At 41.9% G+C, this 22,412-nt stretch overlaps 3 protein-coding genes across 6 annotated transcripts in view; 1 reads left to right on the top strand and 2 right to left on the bottom strand.

Annotated features, from left to right (window-relative positions):
• The window catches only part of LOC119116326 (membrane-associated guanylate kinase, WW and PDZ domain-containing protein 1), a 37,695-nt gene extending 22,942 nt beyond the window's left edge, over positions 1-14,753 (bottom strand). For 2 of the 4 annotated variants that reach the window (XM_037241645.1, XM_037241650.1), the window contains exons 1-3: positions 13,967-14,171; positions 4,333-4,622; positions 1,216-1,332 (exon numbers count right to left, since the gene is read on the bottom strand). In XM_037241645.1, coding sequence (XP_037097540.1) covers positions 1,216-1,332; positions 4,333-4,622; positions 13,967-14,049 — 490 coding nt within the window. In that variant the 5' untranslated portion in view covers positions 14,050-14,171. Of the gene's footprint in view, positions 1-1,215; positions 1,333-4,332; positions 4,623-13,966; positions 14,172-14,397 lie in introns of those variants that run through there. The other 2 variants (XM_037241638.1, XM_037241631.1) reach the window with 2 other exon arrangements.
• Positions 14,754-15,656: 903 nt separating this feature from the next.
• gpkow (G patch domain and KOW motifs) lies at positions 15,657-19,208 on the top strand. Its single transcript, XM_037240715.1, has 11 exons — positions 15,657-15,861; positions 15,967-16,169; positions 16,405-16,538; positions 16,737-16,843; positions 17,252-17,465; positions 17,540-17,672; positions 17,940-18,108; positions 18,192-18,312; positions 18,682-18,751; positions 18,835-18,920; positions 19,001-19,208. Exons 1-11 carry the CDS (start codon positions 15,671-15,673, stop codon positions 19,130-19,132), a joined length of 1,560 nt encoding a protein of 519 aa, XP_037096610.1. The 5' UTR covers positions 15,657-15,670; the 3' UTR covers positions 19,133-19,208.
• On the bottom strand, positions 19,076-22,274 carry pqbp1 (polyglutamine binding protein 1). Its single transcript, XM_037240729.1, has 7 exons — positions 22,180-22,274; positions 21,410-21,477; positions 21,208-21,319; positions 20,831-20,931; positions 20,569-20,751; positions 19,839-19,896; positions 19,076-19,759 (listed from the first exon to the last, which is right to left on the bottom strand). Exons 2-7 carry the CDS (start codon positions 21,474-21,476, stop codon positions 19,609-19,611), a joined length of 672 nt encoding a protein of 223 aa, XP_037096624.1. The 5' UTR covers position 21,477; positions 22,180-22,274; the 3' UTR covers positions 19,076-19,608.
• Between the last annotated feature and the right edge of the window lie 138 nt (positions 22,275-22,412).

The following is a 22,412-nucleotide window of genomic DNA, read 5'->3' as shown; positions in this document are numbered from 1 at the left end:
ATTAGGCCTACGCACTACTCAAGGAGCTCGACCTGCCTGGTTGTCTCTAAAGGAAAGCGTTTGTAAGCGAGGTAGGGTCAGCTAGGGCTCTATTCTGATATATGGCCACGTTGGGCACACACGAGTGGTGGGAGAGCTTGGTCATGATGATTGGCGGCAGACTGCGTCACATGACCTACTTCCTGTCCTAACGGGGAGGATTAGAAGACGCCCTGTTCTTACAGATAGGTTAAGACTTCTGGCACACTAGGTGGTCCGTCTTGTCTACCTAAATGGGCCCAAAATGACAAGTTAAATAGGAGGGAAAATAACTGGGGAGGGAAAAAACAAAGTCGTCTGTTATATCCCTCGGCTGTTTCCAGTGACGTCATACATTAGAGAGGATTAACATGGCAACAGATGTACGACAACAAGCCGCCTTTGGCTGCCATTGTACATGATTTCATTTATGAGCATCCAAATTACACGGCTTGTGCAACCTCTTTCTCAAGGGGCTTACAGAAAGTTAGTTTGTACGCAGCTTTACAGACAGTACACCAAAAGAAGGAAAGAGAAGTAGCCCGGAGCGGTGGCTGATGACTGGAATGGCGAGAGACAGCCTCTGAGAATAAACCCGGTGCAAAAAAAAATGTTGCCACGCAAATGTTCTAAAATGACAATGTTGTTCTTGGCCGCAATCTAATTTAATGGCACTTTGATTATTTTTGATGTGATATGATTAACTGATCTGAACAAGCCATCAGGTACAAGCATTGTAGGAGTCATTTTTTTCTGCTGATTCGAAATAAAATCCATGTACTGTATTTAGTAGCATTAGGACATTGACGGACGGACAGATGGACAGATTGATTGGTCTCAAAAGAGGGTGACCAGGCGTCTGTCCTTGGACAGGATATATTGTTTGCTGGAACAAAGAGCAACAAATGTGAGCAGATGTGACCTCTACTCACTCAGCATGGAAGCAAAAGAGAAAGGCTAAAAGAGGAAAGCATGACCATCTTTGTCAAGAGTTGAACTTACTGCAGACTCAATTCTCATTTTCCTGACATTTTTATTTTCATTTCACTTTTACATTTCAGCCGCATTTTTTTCCTCATCCATTCAGGCACTTTTTAAAGGAACCGATTAGAAATAGGGCCTATATATATAAAAGGTGCTGCGTAAAGAGCAAACCATACATTGAAGGCAAGATGAAGAGCATCATGGGTGACTTACAAGGTACAGCTCGGAGGTAAAGGTTCTCTCGGATGACCTGCTGAAGTGTGCTATCCACTGAGCCGGGTGTGAAGCACTTACTCAGGTACAACCTGAGATCCTTGCACAATGTGGCGCCTGAGGGAAGGGCAAAGAAAACAAGCATGGCGTCAAGGAAAAAAGAAGACTCGCTTGATCTCATCAAATCTGACGACGGATGAGAAGCAAATTGCTTTGTGCTGCAACGCTTAAAACCAAGTGCTGCTTAATTTAGCACTTTAGGCAAATTCACACACACACAGCCATCTCTCTCTCTCTCTCTCTCTCTCTCTCTCTCACTCTCTCTCTCTCGTAACTCGCATTGCACCTGAGAATCACATGCATTTTCGCAGCTCCCTCATGCATACCAAACAATCTCCTGAAGTTAATTGCCGCACACTTCACAACTGAGGCTTTCACCGGGGGAGGTAGTAGAGCCAATCACCTGGGCCTGGATTTCATCTCTCTGATCACTTAATATCATCTCAAACGCTTAACACGCTCTGTTGACAGGCCGCTTGGCGTTATTGATGGACTGAGCGCATCTCCGAGCCTGTCAGTCACACTGATAGACGACGCTTGCCCTGCGGGCTGCCGCTGCGCCTCGCCGTCTGCACCCCGGTGCTGCCAGACGGAATTCACTGGGCTATTAAAAGAAATGTCAGAGTGCTAGAGGTTTTGGAGTCGTCTGTATGTATATATGTATATAGCCTATAATATGTATTTTGTCTGCCGCCATCTGCTACTTGATGATACTGATGAGGAAATATTTTATTAAAATGTAAAAACAGTGAACTGAAATCTACTACACGATGAGTTATAATTTATTGCTTCAGAAAAAAAATCCACCTGTTTCTGAACCTAACCTTTTATTCATAATTATTATTAATATATTCTTATATTAGATATTATGTAGTATGTATGATGTTCTGGAGAGAAAATGAGGCGCCAAAAAAAATCATTAACTTTACTGGCACTTTAGATTATAAAGATGTCGATTTTTTTTCTACTTGTATTAATATGTATTTTGAAGTCATCTGTTGTAGCCCTTCTTTAAATATTGAATTATTCATTAAGAGTTGTGTATCATTAAAAAAAATGGTACTCATACAAGCTATAAAAAATCTGCTAAGCACTCTATTCATTACTGCTGTAAATCAGTTATTATTACCCCAAAATAACCTTCAGGATAGTCCGCGCCTAATGAAGCTGAACATCATTAGTTATACATTCTAATGCCCCAGCTCCTGCTTTTTTTTTTAATTACAGGGCACCCTTTGTTATATTTCCCCCTAATACGTTAGATTTACTCGAGCAAATAGTTGCGGGTGTTTTGCTATTAACTACGCTGCTTGCTTACTGCGAGCATATTTATCTGGTTTAATGGGGTCGGGGGAGGCAAGCTGAGGATGTTAAGTAGCATGCTGAAGCATTGTTCTGGTATTGATTTGGTTTTTATGCTGCTACCATAGGGACCTTGCTGTTGTACACCACTCACAAAAAGATGAGGTGAAAATTCAGAAACTTAAAATGCATTTGAAACTATTTCAGTTGGGTTGACATAGTTGAGTTCAAACGGAAGTTGGTATATTGGTATTTCCAGACTTAAGTTGACTCGGTAACTAGAAGTAGGAGGAAAAGTCGTTCAGCTACCTGGCACGTCGGCTCATCAATCACTGTCAACACGCAGTCACTCCGACGGGCGGGCTTTCGAGATGATCACGGATACGCCCGTGGCAGTGGGAGCTGGAGCAAAGGTCCTCGTTTACACCCCCGTGTCCAAATCAGCTATCAATCAAGGCGGCAAGGCCACGGGGGAGATGCGGTCAGGTGACACTCGGCTGACATATTACTCCGCTCCGAAGTGACCGAGGCATCCGTTAGCCGTGCCCCGTGTTGTTATCATCAAGGTCCCACGCCACTGATGGACAACTATATGGCCGCGCTCCTGCCCACGAGGTATTCAGCCGTGACCTCGTATCCGTGCGCCAATCGCCTTGACACAGCCGCACTAATTGACGAGTGCGGATCAGCATCGTAACGCGAGTGATGGTGAATTTGGCTTGGGGGGGGGATGTGGGGGCTGCGGGGGTGTAGAACAACATTATTATGGATGACGGATTGGACACTGGAGTGATGGGCTGTTTGGGTGCAGTCTGATGAAACAAGTGCAATGGAGCAAAACAGATAAGTCAATAAAACCTACAGACATTTTGGCACATCTGCTAAATTTTTGGGGGTGGGGGGATTTGCTGATAATTTTGCTTGTGGACTGTGATTGGCTGGTGGCAGCTGGTGACATGTCGAGTGTGTAGTGTACGTTGCCTATTGTCCAAAGTCAGCTGAGATAGATTCTTGTTCATCCGCAACATTAATGAGGATAAGTGGTCAGCAGTGAGCAAATCACTGATACTGCCTGGGGTCAAGTCTGCGCTCTATGTCCGTTGGAAAGTGATTGTCAGAGGGAGGGGCGGGTCCGCGCTGGGAATTGATTGACATCGTCTGGGTTGGATTTGCAGACGAGGGGAAATCTGTCAGGAAAAGCATTCTTATTGGATTCAGTGCTTATCAATGATTATTTGGAGGGCCCCTTAAGTTGGACGCTGGGGGCCACCACCACCTACGCACTCCTTTTTTACAATCACTGTATTTTATTTATTTATTATTTTATGGCATTATACTTTTATTATTTTCACAAACCCTGAGAATTCTTCAAAAAGTGCTGGCAAACATTCAATATACCGCTTCCACTAAAAACTGGTGTCTATAAAATGTTTCATACGTAGGATTGTCTTTGCGTAATTCAGCCAAACATAGTGGCTAGTCTACTGGTCACTTTCAACATATCTATTTTTGTACCAATTTATGTATCTATTGATATGTAAAATAAGGCCAGCCAGCAGAACGTAGCATCTTTTTGACTGACACTTATTAGAAAAAAGAAGACTAAAATTATCATTCAAGCAGTTCACGCTATTTTCACTCTTCTCAAGTTAAATGACATGCAGGTATTTCTTTCCATGTGGTTTTTGACACCCCAAAGTACTCGTGACATCACCGCGAAAAGGTCAATAGTACGTTAGCTTGGCCGAATCCTACCTGGTGACACGGTTTTGATGCGGACAGGATGGGGGCAGGAGTTGAGAACCCCGCGTACGTCTCCGAGCGTCATGCCCAGTACAGGCGTTCCTCCAATCTCCAGGATGATATCGCCCACCGTGAGTCCGTCCCCCGGAGCGGCCGTGACAAAAGGAAACTCTCCGTAATCAGCCCCTCCTCCGACGGCCACGCCGAGCTCACCTGATGAGCCGATCAAGGGGACGAAGGTATCCTGCATCCTGGAACGCCAGTGCTGCTTCCTCACAGCTGTCTTAGACATGGCAAAAGAGCTGCGAAGGAGAGAAAACACAATTTTGAGGTGTCATATGTCAAAGAAATATGCAACATTGAAGTGAAAATTGCATCAAGGAGAGTGTGAATTCAGATGGAAGCTTTTATCAAACTTTATTAGAAAATATATTCAATATGTTGTCTTGACGTTAACGCAAAGACAATTTTTCATCAAATGTTGTTACCATTTTATTTATTCCCGATCTTTAAATGCTTTTTCTCATATGCCCTTGATGCGGACTGGATTTGGATGTTATTGATAAACAATGCAGCGTGTAGATGAATAAAACAAATCAAACAAACAGCTCTGAGGGCTTGCTTTGTTTCTCATTTCTTGACAACATGGAGTGTGGGAACTGCGTCTGTATGTTTGAACACAAACACACAGCAGCACAGCAAGTGGCTGTGTCACCACACCAAAACGTTCCCTCTTACTCGTCCCCGGTCCATGACGTGTTGTCATGTAAACACATATGTGCTCACATGGGAAAAAGCTGACGGCACATTGATAGATTCTGTTGTTGCTGCAAAGCACGTTTTTCTTGTTTTTCCTCATGGCAAAGGTGAGAGAAAAAAAAAAGCTCAGAGGACAATGCTGAGCGGATTTCTTTGAGGTGACTGTGATGTGACAGCTGCGGTGTCCGTAGAGAGCACACGATATACCTACGTCACCTTGACACCGGGAAAGGGTGACAATGTGTGACACTGTGTGGGCAATAAAGCACGGAGCTTACCAAAGACGCATTTGGGAAGTGTTGGACTTCAACATGAAGCAGGAGTGGTAGGAAAATGAGCATCATGGACGATTTGAATTTAGCAACATTATTTTACATACATTAAATCTAAAGTGTTTGTTTATCCCCTCGCCCATAAAACTGATTGCTTAGCCACTAGATTTACACTTGTGGCTCTATTTTCCGTGATTTTCGTAGATCCTGCATGACACGTGGTGAAACTCAGAGGCCTGTCTACCACACATGAGCACTGGCGGATAGATCAACAAGAGGGAGGGCTGCACCACTGTGGGAGTGGTCAAAGCCGACTTCAATGATGGCCAATCAAAGACAGACAATTGTTTTTTTGACATGGTCAAAACAAGCACTGTGGGTTCCAAAACATCACCCTCGTAAAATGTATTTCAAAAACCCAGCAGCACATTAGCATTCAAACAAACTTTGCTACACTTATCCATACAACACCACCTCTGCCTTAGCCAGCAGATTAGCCATTATGCATCACTTAATCAGTACATCCCAATCCTCTTAGGCGAATGTGAGACGACGATGACCCTCGCCTACGAGAAGGATAACAAGGCCAACCTTTTAGAACCGGATAAGCCTGAGCAGCGGCACCCCAAAGGCTGAACGCAGCGCTATTAAGCAGCAAAGGAAGGACGCTTATCTTTTCTTCTTGACAGGCGGGAGTGACAGAGATCCTCATTTTCTCTTTTAGCTGTTTGCAATTGGAGGAAAGGATGGAAATGAGCGGTATGAAAGACAGACGGATGGTCTCTCTGACAGGAGTAACATGAGAGGAGAGGAAAAAGACGAGTGCAGAGGTCACATGGTGATGGGGAGGCGCCACTCAGCCTGGGCTTGACGCAGGAAGCGACCTTGGCTAAGGCAACATGAGTCCGAGCTTGGTAAATAGAGCTGCTTGCCCAAAAAGAGTTGATTTTCTGAACCTACTCGCACAAAACCAACAATTTCACACCAAGTACCACCTAAAAACATCAACCTGACTATTTGGTGCAAATGAGGCAGGTTTTATTCCTAAAATGATTGTTATGATAAGCAACTGTACCATTCTGCACATCCACACTGCGAATAACTGTGGGGAAAAGAAATCAACTTTTGGTCACCATCTGCTCATATTCGGCCAAACGCTTCACAATTCAATGAACCGCGCCTCACAGTGCGGACGGAAAATGACCCAAAGATGATTGTGAAAGCGACCATAAAGTTTTTCAAGGCAAAGAAGCGGAATGGCCACGTCAATCACCTGGCCTGATTCCAATTGAGCATGCAATTCACTTGCTGAACTGACAAAACTGAAGGCCAAATGCCTCAAGCAACAACAACCAGGAACTGAAGACAGTTGCAAACATCAGAAATGAAATCCCGCCCCTGATGATGTTGTGGATGTGTTCCGCATTTCTTGATTTGGATTTCATCCGCTCATTCTGTGGTTGATCTGGAGAGTTCTCCAAACATCCGTGCAGTCGTCTGCAATGATTGAAATGCTAAAAATAAAATCACTGATTGGTGCTGGGTATTATTCCAATCCTGTTGAGCATACTCTGCGGCGCGTGCTATGAGTCACATGAATGCTCACTGTTGTCTTGACCTCGTGCGTTTGATGGCGCTTTAATGAGTCGCAGCCTGTCAGGGCGCCCCAAAACTGGACGCCGCTGACACACACCCTGACATCGCTGCACACTCATCAGTCCATTCAAAAACATTGCACTGAAATGCCATCAGTAGGAGGATGCTGGCTAGACATGACAGGGGGGACAAAAAATAAAAATCATGGAATATGCGGACAAATTGTTCATTTGTGGCTACGAAGACTTTTTTGAATATTGCCCAATTTTTTTAGCAAACACTTGAAATAGAGTTGCAATGATCAACCAACAGATAACGGATTATCAAATGAATCAATAATTATTTATTTGAACAATTAATTGTCCAGAAATCGTTTTTTTTAGGTGTTGTTTTAATTTATTTAAATTAGAATGAACATCAGTTCTTTTCAGATTCTGTTCGTGCACTGCATTGCCATTTTCCAAAGTGCTTGTATCTTGTCAGTGTGCGTGTATTGCTCCGTGACCCCGACGTGACAATTTGCATTCATTATCAACATTAAGATAAACAAATTTGTTGAAGAGCTTACCCAGCATCCTGACTAGCCGAGCATGACCAAAATAAAAAATAGAAATTGCTTCAATCCGTCACAGAGATGAACGCAGACAACACAATGCACAGTCAATGTTGGCTTTCAAAAACAATGCGCCACTGACAATTTGTGACCTTGAGGTCAAAAAAGCGCTGACCAGTACAGATCTCCTTTCACTGACTTCCTCTCCGACACAATTCTGCGAGGGGGAAGTCAGAGTCCGTGTGGCCTTCGACCCCTCCAAAACCTGTGCAGTGAAATTTCAGACAACTACACAATCAGTCCTTGGCAAAATGCACATCTTGTGAAATCTATTCTTAGAAATCTCCTTTCGATTTATTTGTCGACTCAGATTGGAAAAAAAGCTTGTGGCTTAAGACGATAATAGCCCACGGAAGAGACTAACAGCTGTGTCACTTGGTTGTTGAGAAAATACTTTGTCTTCGATTAGTACGCATCTGCCATCATGTATAGAACCGATACAGCACTGCTTTGAGGTACGAGTTGAATTTGTTCCATGATCACACTCTTAACTGAAAACAAATGAATCTCAAATTATCTGTCCCCAGTGAAATGAATGGAAAGGCCATTAATCCATTCAAATCTACCCCACTAAAAAAAAAACATGTTTTTAATGAAGAAAAATAACAGTTATATTGAATTTCATAAAAACAGTTACACCGTAAATAGAATGTAAAGATTTAAACAGTTTGTGCATTATGATTTCATTCTACAATTCATGAAGGCAAAGAAAGGCATATGACACACATCAATTAGGATAACTGAATAATTGAATAGCTCAGCAAAACAAATCAAGAAAGCCTGAAAGTGACACGATTGATTTACAATCAAACACAGATGTCTACTTTGCATTTCCTTGGTGGAGGACATGATTTTTTAGCTTTAAGACCCTTTGACTAACATTGGATGCCCCTTCTGCAAGACAAACACGCACCAACTATCATTTGAAAATTTCAGCAAGCAGGACAGTGGCAATCAACTACATCATTCTGACGAATCGTGATTACATTTTGAATGGTTGGAATATGCATTCCAGATATCTGGAACAGAATTGTAACTCATTGAAACAACAGGTAAATTGTCTGTAATTTGGTTTTGCCCATTTCCCATATCCAGTCAAACTGTAAAAAGTGAGGAGGGCTTGCCGCAGCTTTAGACGTCAGAGGTTGCTGTGATCTGTGTTTTTCTTTCGAATGAACACACCGTTGTCAACTTTCTGTTTCCGCTCCAAATGTGATCCACGATAACCAAATTAGCCGTTTCTATTAGCTCAGCCTGAAAGTGCAATGAATTTACGTAAGTCAACTTGATGTTTTATTTTATGTGTTCCCCTTTCAAGTTCAATTGCTTGTCTTTCCTAAATGTGAATCTGGGTGAATATTGATGGGCTGCCTGCGTGTTTTGTCAGCTCAAATTGTGACCAGCGTGCCGAACAGCCCTAATTGCGTCTCTGGATGCAAGCACTCACAGCAAACGACCAAATGGAAGGACGGAGGACTTTTTCATATGTCTGAATAAGCAGGACCAAAGTCAGCATGAGCAACGATTTCCTGCACATTCAGAGGTAAACAAAGAGAACACAGCGCACGCTCATTTAAACAGCACACACAGCTGGATAATTGCAATATTCACCGAGTCATCACATAACAACTGAACACGTGGAAGCAATGGCAAATATGTGAAACATCTAGTTGAAGAAGCGGAAAATAATGCAAATTATTGTGTTCACTGCTCACATGACAAAAGGAAGCTGAAAGCACAAATGCGATCATTTATCATGAAGGGAAAAATACTACACACGTCAACCACAGCTAACATCAATTGGGAGACAAGCGTAAGAGGGAGCTAAAATGGATGATGTGCAAATAGCTGTTTGATTGCTATTTGCAGTCGGAAAGATGTAGGAATTTGGTCATTTGTTTGAAATATGTTTAGTGAGGTGGGAATGGAGACAGGACCTTAAAATGGCAGCCTTGAGATGAAGCCTTCTCCTGTTTAGCATCCACTTGCTTATAGCATTAATTGTCATTGTTTTGGCGATGATACACAATTAAATATGCCGCTAAAAAAATTGCCAATTTAACCCAGATAAAACCTAGATGTTGATCAATGTTTAAAACGTGACTTATTTGTTTAGTCTTGAATTTTATTGACCAACTTCACTTTAGATGTGTTCTTTATCTGATCAAATGGACTTTCACATTATTTGAACTAATACTGTCTAGGTATCGTATTATGTTTGAAGGGGGATCCCCTCATCTGTGGTCCCTTCTCAAGATTTCTTATTTTTCCCCAGTTGGGGTTTTGTGGGTTTTTCCTTGCCCTCCTGTCGGTTAAGATCAGGGCATGTCGTTAATATTGTCAACTGTGTGCATGTGAAGCACTTTGAGATTTTTTTCTTTTATGATTAAGGGCTATATAAATACATTTCACTTGATCTCTAATCTCTGATCTCACAATCTCTTGCATTGGCATGACAACTGCAATTCACCATATCTGGTGATATATAGTATCGTAGGGCCAACAGAAAAAAGGGAAAACTAAATCTCATCCTTTATCAATCGTGGTTTCAATATAAAGATGAATACTTGAGATTGCTGTGTTTCCATGATCACATTGGGTTAACATTGCAAGTGAGGGCATGATTTTCCCCATCACGCACACCAAAAACAAAGCCTCTCTATTCCACTTTGACATGTAGTGAAAGATGCTGCTTCTAATCTTCCCGCAGCATCCTCCCGGGGGTGATGCTGAGGTCATCCAAGTAAAGCATCTTAAATAAGCGGTGACCTAAAGATCATCGGAACTACAAGTAGTAGCGTATGCGCAGGAGCCTCCTCACACCTCCGACATCTTTTCAGGCATGGGTGCCCTGACCTCCTGACATTCCCACCAAACTACGCGAGTAACACGGGCTGAACTAAAGCTCTGTCCTGCTCGCCCACTTCCAAATCTAGGCCACGAGAGTGCCACGCACAAAATGGACAGCAGTGGCAGATTTAAAAATAAAAGATTAAACGCTTGTGGCTGGGAAAACATAGGCCTCACAGTGACATGGAAAAGTACGGGAACGTACATGACCTCGTACATGAAAAGGAAGAGAATACATGGAATGAAAAGTACTGGGGATCTTCTTCGCACGCCAGCAGCAAATCTCAAATCCACGCCGTTGAGTGACTACAAGAGTGTCCCATGAAAACACTGCAGATATCAAGCATTGGAAGGATTTTACTCATGATATTGATGCTCTAAAGTCCCTGATAAGTAAAAATAAAGCTTGCAAATTTAACAACTGCCGAATTTGAATTAGGAAAAAAAAAACTAGAATTGTGAAAAATAAAGCGGTGGGTGTGTCCATTGAATACCTTTTGAGACTCCTTCGTGATGAAATGAAATGATTGAGAACTGTTAGTGACACATACCTGTCAGGAGAACTGGGTCGGGCTACTGTTCTCTTAGGGGACACTTTATCATTTGGGATCAAGGTCAAGGAAAGCATGTGCATGTTGTGTGCTGTGTACGTGCACGGCTGTGATGAGAAATACCGCTGAGACAAGAGATCCTCTCACTTAGTCTGCCGTGACACATTACGCCTCACACTGCGGCCGGAGATGAGCTCCCGGCAGGAAACACGGATAAGTTGATCAAACTATCAACTGAGAATTGTGTAGAGAAAAAATGGGTAATACTGCACTTGTTCATCCAGCTCACAATAAAAAATAAAGGATTTTTTTTCTTTTCTTCCATACATTTGAAAACAGATATGAGTATTGTCAAAATATACTTTTTTTCTTTTTTAACAGATGATGACATCACATATCTTAAAGAAAAAGATGAGGGAGGTAAAGTCATCTATTCTGGGGGTCACCTTATGAACGTGGAAAAAAACAGGGCGAGATGGACGAAAGAGAACGAGAAAGCATAGCCGTGACCTGATTGAAAGTGAACCGTTTGATGTTGTTGGCCCCAAGAATACGTGTCGTGGCAGACTAAAAACTAAAAAGCAAAGCACATTTTAATAGTGAGTCCAGAGATCATTTTTCCCCCTATATCAAAAATGCCTGTATTTTTATCTTCATCTATGAGGTCTGTCACAAATATTTTTTAACACTATGTACTATCACAAAATTCAATGTTAACACACTTTAGTCCTTGAGATAAAATATTAGTATTGGATGTCCTTTGGTGCAAAATATTGACAAAAACTGTTGGTGTCTACCAGGCCTTAGCCTCGCCCCCCAACCCTAACCCCCAAAACATTAGAAAATTCTTTGAATTCACTTACATGTGAGTAGTTTTGACACATGGGTAAAATCACTATAATGTGCAGTAAGCTTATAGATTCCCATCTTACAATGAAATGAAATTAGCGATTCACAGGGAAGGTCACACGCAAGCAGGTCTTCTTTGGGCGTGTGTCTTCCAAGTGTATTCGTGCTGAATCAGTACAGCGTCGGCTGAAGGTGACCCATCCCTCGTCTCCTCCTGCAGCCTGTCTCACCACCTAATATTGATCCCACTTGTCCAACTCACATCCGAGTCAAGGATACACAGATTCATTGCTTTCGTGACATTTCAGATATGGCCCTGTGTAAATTGTAACCGCACACGTCGCCATTGATCTCTCATTGACTCGCTCGTTCTATCCGAGTTTAACCACTTAACTCTGAGCCGTATTGAATCACGCTGAAAAAAAATGAGCATGGGAATGTTGTCGTTGAGATTTCGTGAAATGTGGGGAGACTAAGAATAGAGCAGACTACAAGTGCAGAATCTAAATGCAGTGGCTGGGAGCAAAGGTTTGGACCACAGATGGGAGAATGTGCCTGCGTAGCCCTGCCCTGTCAAGGGTAAACTGCACACACACGCGCGTGCACACAAACACACGCACACACTCACGCTATTTTCGCCTCACCTTAAAACAGCAGCATGAATATGCATAAAGCCAAAGGACACGTGAGGTACCTAATTAGGCAATCAGCAATTCCCCGATGCATTCCGATGACAGTGGATAGATGCCCCTCGCTTTCTCCTCCCCTCTTGTTAGTCATGCTCCCCGTCCAAATGCATTCCCACTCACGGGGTGATACAAATTTAGGATGATTATCGCCACATCATGTGAGGGCGAGAGCAGGCTTTACTGTGTTATTATGATAACAAATTCATCACAACATCCTTGACTGGAAAGAGCAAAAGAGCAATGTAAGAAGTCAGGGCCGGCCATACTCATCCGTCACTCCCCTGCATCATGCAGGGACACCCCTTCAACAAATAACACATACCTTGAGGCCTTTATGCGCATCCGCACACAAATGAGGACAGAAAACATCCACCCATTACAAGTCTGATTTGATATGTGTCCACATTTCCAAGACAAATCATCTAAATCCGTTGAAAAGAGGGAAGGGGATGCCATTCATCCATTTCAGCTGCCCAACAACAACAAAATAAGAAGAAAAAGTACAATGTAATGTTGTATTTATGAAAACATATAACACTGAAATAATTAACTAGAATGCAATAGCATTAATAGTTTTGCATAATTTTTTGTCAACATTGTGCTGCTCCTTCTGTGGAGCACACCTTAGTCACCTCGAGGTAGCAATATTACAGATAGACAGTGCACATGTACTTCAGTAAACTACTGTCTATGAAGAGGACAAAAAAATATATGCCTGTATTTGTGCCTGTACGTTATCTGTCTACGTGTGTTGCTCCACCATTTGTATTTCACTAAAAGTGACACTGTGACATAGATGCTATCTGTTAGCCTGTCGAAGGTATTTTGCATGGTTTGTTAGCATGAAGCTAAAGGGATTGAAGGTTGAAAAGCTTGTAAATCTGATCACTCAAATCTCACCACTGCGTGGCCAAGCAACCATTACCACTTACGACCAGTTTACATGCTAACATGTTTTAGGACATGCTGGTGAGTCCAGAAAACATTCAAACTACACACACAAAGGTCAAAGACATCTGCACACTTAGCAGAAGCTTGCACCATGATCACACAACGGACCATGTAAAATACAATTGCGCCTTGAGATACAAGTGACCGGACTCACAAGTCTTTTGAGATACGAGCAGTCATTTGGACAATTACAGGCTTTGACTTATGAGGAAAAACTTGAGAAACAAGCACTGTAATGTTTGGAGGCAGTTACTTAATTCACTCATAATGGAGAATGACGATTATCTCAGGGCACCACTTAACTAGAAGTAACACGGACTTTTTTCAAGATGTAAACTTTGGAGTGGGAAAAAAAACACGCCTGACAAGCTCAGGTAGCTCACCTGCTGTGCCCAGACTTCACCTGTCCACGTGACTCGCAGCACATGTAAACCACTTGACATCATGCCCCACTCCACGCATGCACGCGACGGATGCAGGTGGAAATGCTGGATCACTCCCTGCATGTTTACTGACCTGCCGTGGCGCTGACACACACACATTCTCTTCAAGCAGTTGAGCCGCTCAAAGAGGATCCGTTTGAATGCGTCTATATACATTGCCGTTTCAGGGGTGAATATTTAATCCTGCACTTGGGAATTTATGTTTTGGTTTGGAGAAAGCATAAGCGTGGTGGCTGCAGTGATGAGTGCCGCCGCCGCCCCCGCGTCCCGGAGAAAGAAAACTCGAGAGGATGCGCGCGGCTGACGGGATATTTTGACAGAGAGGAGAGAGAGAAGTGAGAGAGAGAGAAAGAGAGAGTGGATTGGGGGGGGCACATTGACATGCTCACGCATACACACACAAATCTGGCAAGCTGCTTTTAAACGCTATATGGATCATGCCCGGCATGCTCTTTTCACTTATGACGTCACAATGTAACACTTTAATTCCGAACAAGCTCTTACCTTCATGTTCCAAATAAGTTCTATGGACCAGCTTCTCCTGGCACGATTGTCATCACTCCTTCCTTTCTTCTTCTTTCTTTTTTATTATATAATTTTAGAAATTAAATTGGCGCTATTGGTATTGACAAAACATTTAGCCCGAGGTGTCATTGAGGTGCAGGCGTGGTGCGCTCAAGACAACGAGCGAGCGACTATTGTTGCACAAAACGAGCTGGGAAAAAGGCATGTCTCCGATCGTAGTTGTCGGAGATGTCTACAGAAGAAAAGAAAGATTCCACGCTGCTCCCAACAGGCGAAATAGTGGCCAAGACGTCGACAAGAGGGCAAATACTAAGGTCATGAGGGAAGTTGAGGGGCGGAAGCTTGGGAGGGGAGAAAAGGAGTTTAAAGTACCGCCCCTTGTTTGTATCAAGAAATCTACCTGCAACATAATCACTCCGAACAGAGGAGCAAAAGTTTTTTCTACACTTTTCTACAATTCAGTTCTCATATTATTTACAAGTTATACACTTAAAAAAGGAGGGGCAGGAACAGTCCTTTGAATTTATTAAATTTGAACACTTAACGGTGCTGATTAAAAGATGGTTTCCTCAGGTAATTGTAAAAAATAAATAAATAAATAAATAAATAAATAAATAAATAAATAAATAAATAAATAAATAAATAAATAAATAAATAAATAAATAAGACATAGACAGGCCTATTCAAATTAAGCGGGTGGAAGCAATTTGCTTATCCAGCCCCGTCCCAACTTCAACCAGTGTTTCAATGTCTGACACACAATCTACATTAGTTTTATCTGTGGTGCTAATATGAGGAGGAGAAAAATAGAATCACAAAAAAACAGAATTATGACCAGTGACAATAACAGTAAATAATAAACAATAATCTGGAGTTTGAAAAATGATCTGTATACAGAAATGATTTGAATACAGCAGTACGTGCGCTATAAATAAACTTGTGTCGAGTTGGTAAATTAAATCAAACTGTGAACTAGTGTAAAAAGTTTTGACAACCACTGATTTTGAGTAATTCAATGAACCAATCAAGAAATTACCAGTACAATGTTTTTCCAAGCCATTTTATGATATCATGCCATATATAGTATATGTTGAAATGTTTGTGTTGTTAAAGGGCTTTGTTACAATTACTGATACGTACATTCATTGTACGATGCGACGGGTGACAGTCTGTCCGCATGTTTGCGCTCGCAAAAAAGAAAAAAAACGACAACTCCCATAATCCTATTTCCTAGTGACGTCATCACATCACAATGGCGTCGCACGGGAATGATTCGTCTTCGTCTTTTTTCTTGCCTTCGGAGGACCAAAGCGAGAAAAAAACATCAGTTTCGTTCGGTTTCGCTAAAACCTTTAGCAAATTCAAACCTCCGAGCAGTGACGTTGTAACAAGGAACGATGACATCGATTATTTGACCGGAATCACAAGGAATCAATTGCAGAGGTAGGCTAATGCTAAGGGTGTTTTGTTTGAAACGCTATTTCGAAACTTCACCAGATGTAAATTCGAGTGTGAGAGTTTGCTAACGTTGGTGTGTAATGTTTTTAGTACGAAGCCATCAGAAAGTCCAACGGAACGTATCATCCCTCTGATCCTGAAGAACCGCTGGCGAGCCCCCGACGAAGAGGGCCAGAACCTTGAACGTGGAGATAAAATCTGCGAATCAACTCAATTTAACGGCGATGGGAGTGGAGGCAAAACTCACGAGAATGACTCCGTGGAGGCTCAGGCTGTCAAAGAGCTTATTGAAGGTGTGTTCAGCACTTGGCACCTTGTCCTCACACCTTGAACGTAACAGAAGTGGGCAGAGTAGACAACATTCTTAATTTTTTCACTCAAGTATATTTTGATAGAGTAACTAGTCGAGAGAAACTATAGTTTTCCAAACATAGGGTGTACAATTTGTCCGACAAATGAATACTCAAGTCAAGCCACCACTGCTTTTATTCATAGTAGCGGCTGACTTGATCTGTTCTCTCTTGATAGATTCAAGGCGGAAGCTGGAAGAGATGCAGGCAAAGCCTAATCTCAACCTCACCATCCCCCTGCTGGCACAAAACAAGGTGCCTGACGGCTTTGAGGACGGAGACCATTTAAATGTGGAGCTGCGGCCAGATCCTGTGAGTAGCTAAACTGTTCTGTTGGAAATATGCAGAGTAGTCTTACACCATCACAAGCTACAACCACAGTGATAAATCTCACGTCAGATGAAAACCTCTGAAGCAGCGTCAACCAAAATGAACATCTTTTGTGAATGCCTAATATCAATCGTTTGCAAATGGTCATAATGTGGCTGGTCGTTTGTATGTGTGCTACAGTCAACAGAAGAAGATTATGAAAGAGTTCCTGTTGAAGGCTATGGAATGGCTATTCTGAAGGGGATGGGCTGGAAGAAAGGGGAAGGCATTGGCCGCACCTTTAAGCAGTAAGTCGTGTTCATTGCAATTTCAATTATTGGGGATTTCTATATTGCATAGATGGTAGAAGGTGCAAAATAACGTTCACATAGCCTAAATTTTTAATGTTAAACGTTATGTTAACAAAACCGCTAAGTGAATCTTATTGATGCTTTGGTCTGTACTAAATAAAAAACAGGGCCTATTTAGTATTTGGGCTTTGTTATCCTTCCTAGGTTTAATGCAGTGATTCTCATTTTTTTTAAAAATGGTACCGCGAGTGTTACATTAGCCCCCCCTTGTGGTCCGTTACAGATTGAATATTCAAACTCTGTATTTGTCAGATTGGCATAGATTGTACAATTGAGTCATAGCCTAGTGGGATTCCTCCCTTTGAAGTTCTACCCAAGAGTAATGAGCGAGTTTTCCTGCGACAGAGATGTGAAGCCCTACGAATACAAGCCCCGTGTAATCGGCTTGGGTCTCGGGGCGGATCGCTCGGCCATCAAGGATCTGGAGCCCGGCAAACGTCGGCGCCCGCCCAAGCCCGGCGAGGAGCGTGACAAGGAGGAAGAGGAGGAGCAGCTGGTCTTGGCTCGCGGTGGATGTGTGCTGCTGGAGTCAGGGGCACATAAGGAGCGCTATGGAAAGGTCAAATTGATTTTAATTTTTCCATGAGAAGATGCACACCGAGCTGCTTTATGACCCCCTTCTGTCCTGTGCAGATTGAAGCTCTGGACACGGACAACGCTCGCGTTTTGGTGAGGTTGGCGATTGGTGGGGACGTGGTGTCAGTCCACCAGTACGCTGTCAAACTGGTCAAGCAGAAGGAATACGACAGATATGGCAAAGACATCAGTAAGTCCGGGCAGAATTAGCTCAATAATATTTGGAACCAGGACTGGACTCACAGTCAGAAATTGTGTTTTCTTAATGTACTGTACTTGTAATGTTTTGCATTACAACAAAGGAAAAAATCAATTTATTGACATACATTATGGTAAATATATTTTTCCCAGCAACCTTACACTTAGATTTATCCTAGTTTACTCCCATGGAAAGTTTCCACCTTTGTAAAGTTCTGGAATTTCGCAACTGTACTAGCAGAGTCCCTCTCCCCATTAGGTCGTCTCAGCAAAGCACATAAAACCAAGGTAAAAGAGGAGCGAGAGCGTGACGAGCAACAGCAACAAGAAGACAAAGAGAGGCGGCAAACAGACGGGGTCAAACACGCATCTTCCGAAAGAGGAAAAGATGATCGGAAAAGGAAACACAGAGAATCCAGTTATGACAGGTGCGTCCATTGAAAGCACACAGTCTATGCAACACTGCTTGTCATGTCATGGTAATAAGGAAGAATATTTGTCGTTTCTCCAGCGATAAGCCGCCGGAAAAAGAAGCGAGGCAAGCAAAGGCGCCGCCGTCCTGGCTTCAGAGAGACTTGAAAGTTCGTTTTGTGGACAAAGATTTCAAGGGGGGAAAGTACTACAACTCAAAGGTATTCATTCAGCCCCATCAGCTTGAGCAGTGTCCGTTTTACGTATTTCATTTGGGGGGACTTTGATGGTCACTTTAATAAATGTTCTTTATATCAGAAAAGTCCTAAGTATGGTTTGGAAAAATAATACACAGTAGACACCACACAGGAGCAACGGTTACAAATTGACTAATGTCTATCAGTGGTAATCTAAAATTGGCCTGATTAATTGACATGTCAATTCAATTTTATTAGCCCCCCAAAAACAAAAAGAACACATTGACTTGTAAAACAAAACCCGTTTTTGGATTGTGGATTTTGTCCCTCAGAAGTGTCATACTTTTCCAAATCAAAGTACATTTCTAACGTCATTGCATCGGCTTCTTTCAGATGCGCGTGGAGGATGTGTTAACGCCGTCAATCTGCATTTGTCGTACTGAAGAAGGAAGACTGATAGACGGTAACAATTCATAGACCTATTTTCTTTGAGTGTTTTTTAAAATTGAATAGAATGAATCATGTATATTTTTTGTCCTTTGACAGATGTGACGCAGGATATGCTGGAAACTATTGTGCCCAAAAGTGATTATGACGCCATTATGGTTGTACTGGGTGAGCATCGGGGACAGGTGAGTCCAAAGTCATCTGGATTTTGCTGAGAATTCTGTTTCGAGTCATGTCGCTGATCCCCACATCTAACCGTGTGCAGGTGGGCCGTATTCTGCAACGGGACAAGAACAAATGCAGAGCAACGGTCCAGCTCGACAGATATGAAAAGAAACTCTTCACTTTGGACTATGATTTTATTTGTCACTATGTGGGAGCGACAGACCACTATTGAATTATTATTCTCTTATTGTAAGAACAAAATATCATTTTGTAATGTTTGTAATAAAATTGTGAATTTGTACACGTTATTACAAGAGTACTAGTTCCACTAAATGAAGATGAGATTAGAGCATTTGGCCTTTAAGTTGTTTGACCAACAAAGTTAACTTTCTATCGGAAAGCAAAACGTGGCCTCAAATGGCTACAGTGACAACATAGGTCATAAAATAACATTTACACGGGTCCTTCTTGCTTTAAGAACTTCCATATGGAAATAAACCAAACTGTCACCCTAGGAATAAAAACCTTTATCAACTGAAGCGGCAATGGTGACAGATGAAGTAAGATCTATTCGTAGTAAGATGTTTGAATAAAATAAGGAACAAAGTGGCATTCTAAGATCAGACTGCCTAGCAAACATTTGTTGCTTACAAAATGACTTTTATACAACTCTTCCAATACCAAAAGAAATCACATCGAGAGTTGGCGTTACTCGTTGACAAATTGATTTGCTGCATTGGCGCGGAGTACGGCTCCCGGACTCGGGTACGGTCGCTGCTGGAACAGAGGCCCGGCGGCCGTGGTGTCGGCTCCTGTCTTTGCTTCGTTACGTTTGGGAAGACCGCTAGACCACGAGCCCCTGCAAAAACATTTTTGCTCAAATGTGGTTACTTCCACTTCGGAAGAAACAAGCAGGGTTGGGAAGTCATGTGACGTACTTGGGAGCATCAGAATATGCACTTGGGTCCATGGGGTCCATTTCATCATCTTTTTTAGCTGAGGGAAAACAATTGCAGAAATATTTGTTAAAAAGAGTTTGTCTACGACAATGTTTTCCAACTTCAATTAAACCAAGGCTCAAACTATTTTACATTGGAAAAATCTCATACATGATTTGGAGTGGAGTAAATTCGCCTCCATTGCGGGTTCCAGGTTGGGGTTCCGTATTTGCGGTCCCCGCTATTTCGCAGATTTATTTTGGTGCAGTTTATGTAGCATTTAAGAAGCATGAAAGACTGGCTATTTCAATAATCATTGGTGTCAAATTTATAGAACTATTTTTATTCTGCCTCGTGTTTATTTTACGTTTAATTCCACTGTAGGCCACAAGATAGTCGCACACTTTGACACAGTCAATTTGAATGAAAAGTGAAGAGTCAATATTTCAACTCACCGAGGTATTTTCTTAAGATTATTAATATCCTCTTTAATCCTACTTTTTACGCCTACCAAAAGCAATGGCTTGGGTAAGATTATGTAAATGGGGAGTTTGGGGGAAGTTTGTTTTTAAATGAATGCAAGTATTGCAAAGCTAGTATCAAAGAAGAGGTCCTATGTTAAAATTTAACCTGACCTAATAAGATAATTGGATTTTAGTGCTTCTACTATGACAGGCCAGAGTACTCTGTGTGTGTCTTGGAAAAACAGTCGAAATGGATTTCAGTTTACCAATTTTGCCCTTTCTATAGGGTGCCACGTCGTCCCGCCTCTGCTTCCTTCTGTCTCGTTCGCGGCGCTCATCCCTTTCACGGTCGCGGTCTCTGTCCCGCTCTCTGTCTCGATAGCGCTCGCGATCTCGGTCCCGCTCTCTGTCCGTCTTGTCAGACTGACGCTCACCTCGGTCATCCTCCGCTGAACAGTCCAAGGCAAAGTTAGGACAAACATCAACAACATAGTGAACTTGATTTTTTTCTGTTTTGTTTTGCTCAACCTTTTTGTTTCTTTGCAGCTCTTGTTATTTGAGCAGACGGGTCGTTCGGCGACAGCCAGGCCACCAAGTCCGTCTCCACATTCCAGTAGTAAGGAAGGCCACTACATTAATAAAAGAAAAAAAGATAGCTTGCTGATCATTTCACTGGTCACTTCTGGAATGCTGCAATGTCTGAAAAACTGAATTCTAATTCTTTTTTTTTGTCCATCAATTTAAAAGTGGTAAATTTAGCAAAGATTCAAGTTTGCATCTGTTTGGATTACTTTTTTTTATATCCTATGAATAGTTTTGAGAAAAGCATGAACAAATGTCATCAGCAAAAAGCATGATCAAATGTCAACAACTTTGGCATACTGCAGAAAATAAGCAATACGTACCAAGTAGGGTCAAACACTTTATACCAGTTCGGCGGCAGATTTTCTATCCTGGTGGCTTCATAATCGACATTGTTGTCGTCGTAATCTTCAGCAATAATCTCTTCATCTGCCCCTGGAGGGATGAAATAGCATATGGCACTGGAATCAAATCAACTGAAATGAGGCTGGGTATTTTGATCCTATGTTTTTGTTTTGCGCCAACCTTGCTCTGAGGGTTTGACAATTCCTCGCTTGGCCAGACGTGCCAGCAATGCTGCAGGAAGGGGCATCCTGCAAGATAATGGACAAAGCTCTCTTACGATCTCTCACTTTTAGTTTCACTCATTTGATTGATTCTTTTAAAGCGATTAGGGTGAAATAATATCATCTCAAAACACTGTTGCGGCAATTTGCATTTGCCTGTTGCATATTTATTCGGCTTCTGAGCAACCAAAAACAAATATTTACAAGACGAGTACTTGTAAAACATTTCATTAGCTATTTATTATAGAAGACTGAATAAAGTCAGTGATATTATATTTAGAGACGTACATACTTGTCTCGTATGCGTAAGTGTTTACATGTTGTATAGGCAATTTTTTCAGGCATGTATGTGGAATTTATGCATATAGTCTTCTGGAAATAATTCAGATTTCAATTCTTGATTGATGATTGAGCTTGGGTAATGATTATCCAAGTTTAATTTGAACTTTCTCAACACAGGGTGTTTCGGCAAGGGATATGGTGTGTTGTTTGTTTTAAGTGCATTTTGGGGGGAAAGAAATTCTAGTAATCGATCTTAATTTGACAAACGAAGATTAACACTCGCTCGAATACATGCTACGAGTATATGGCAAAGCAACATGGTGGTAAACAAATGCAATGGGTTTATAGAGGGAGAAAAACAAAAGTCGCAATCTAAAAGATGCAATCAACGATACTTAAAAGCCAAAGTAGAAAATAATAGGCACACTAAAACAAATTTTTTTCTACCTGCTTTGAGACAATCGCCAGCCGAAACGACGAAACCTTTTCCTGCGGCGCACGTTAATGACGTATTCGTATTAACGTTTGAGTTTGGAGGGTCTAGAAAAATGCAATCGATAACGAGTGATTTGTAATAATTGTCTATCAAGAAACAAATAAAAAAATAAAAAATTTACGGAAAAAAAATAACAGCAGAACAACAGAAGTGATCCTATAAAAAAAATATGGCATTGTAATTA

The sequence above is a fragment of the Syngnathus acus genome, chromosome 2 (assembly GCF_901709675.1).
Source record: "Syngnathus acus chromosome 2, fSynAcu1.2, whole genome shotgun sequence".
NCBI classification, from domain to species: domain Eukaryota; kingdom Metazoa; phylum Chordata; class Actinopteri; order Syngnathiformes; family Syngnathidae; genus Syngnathus; species Syngnathus acus.
The sequence above is the reverse complement of the archived record's forward strand: the minus strand, read 5'-3'. Positions and strand labels throughout refer to the sequence as shown.

What these genes read in the sequence shown, in the direction of transcription:
- pqbp1 (XM_037240729.1), bottom strand. Translation starts at nt 21,476, where the DNA reads ATGCCCCTTCCTGCAGCATTGCTGGCACGTCTGGCCAAGCGAGGAATT. An exon ending in AAAGTGTTTGACCCTACTTG is followed by an intron (nt 20,932 to 21,207) that starts GTACGTATTGCT and finishes TTATTAATGTAG; the next exon opens with TGGCCTTCCTTACTACTGGA. An exon ending in GCATATTCTGATGCTCCCAA is followed by an intron (nt 19,760 to 19,838) that starts GTACGTCACATG and finishes ATGTTTTTGCAG; the next exon opens with GGGCTCGTGGTCTAGCGGTC.
- gpkow (XM_037240715.1), top strand. Translation starts at nt 15,671, where the DNA reads ATGGCGTCGCACGGGAATGATTCGTCTTCGTCTTTTTTCTTGCCTTCG. An exon ending in ATTGGCCGCACCTTTAAGCA is followed by an intron (nt 16,844 to 17,251) that starts GTAAGTCGTGTT and finishes TTCCTGCGACAG; the next exon opens with AGATGTGAAGCCCTACGAAT. An exon ending in GAAAGTACTACAACTCAAAG is followed by an intron (nt 18,313 to 18,681) that starts GTATTCATTCAG and finishes GGCTTCTTTCAG; the next exon opens with ATGCGCGTGGAGGATGTGTT.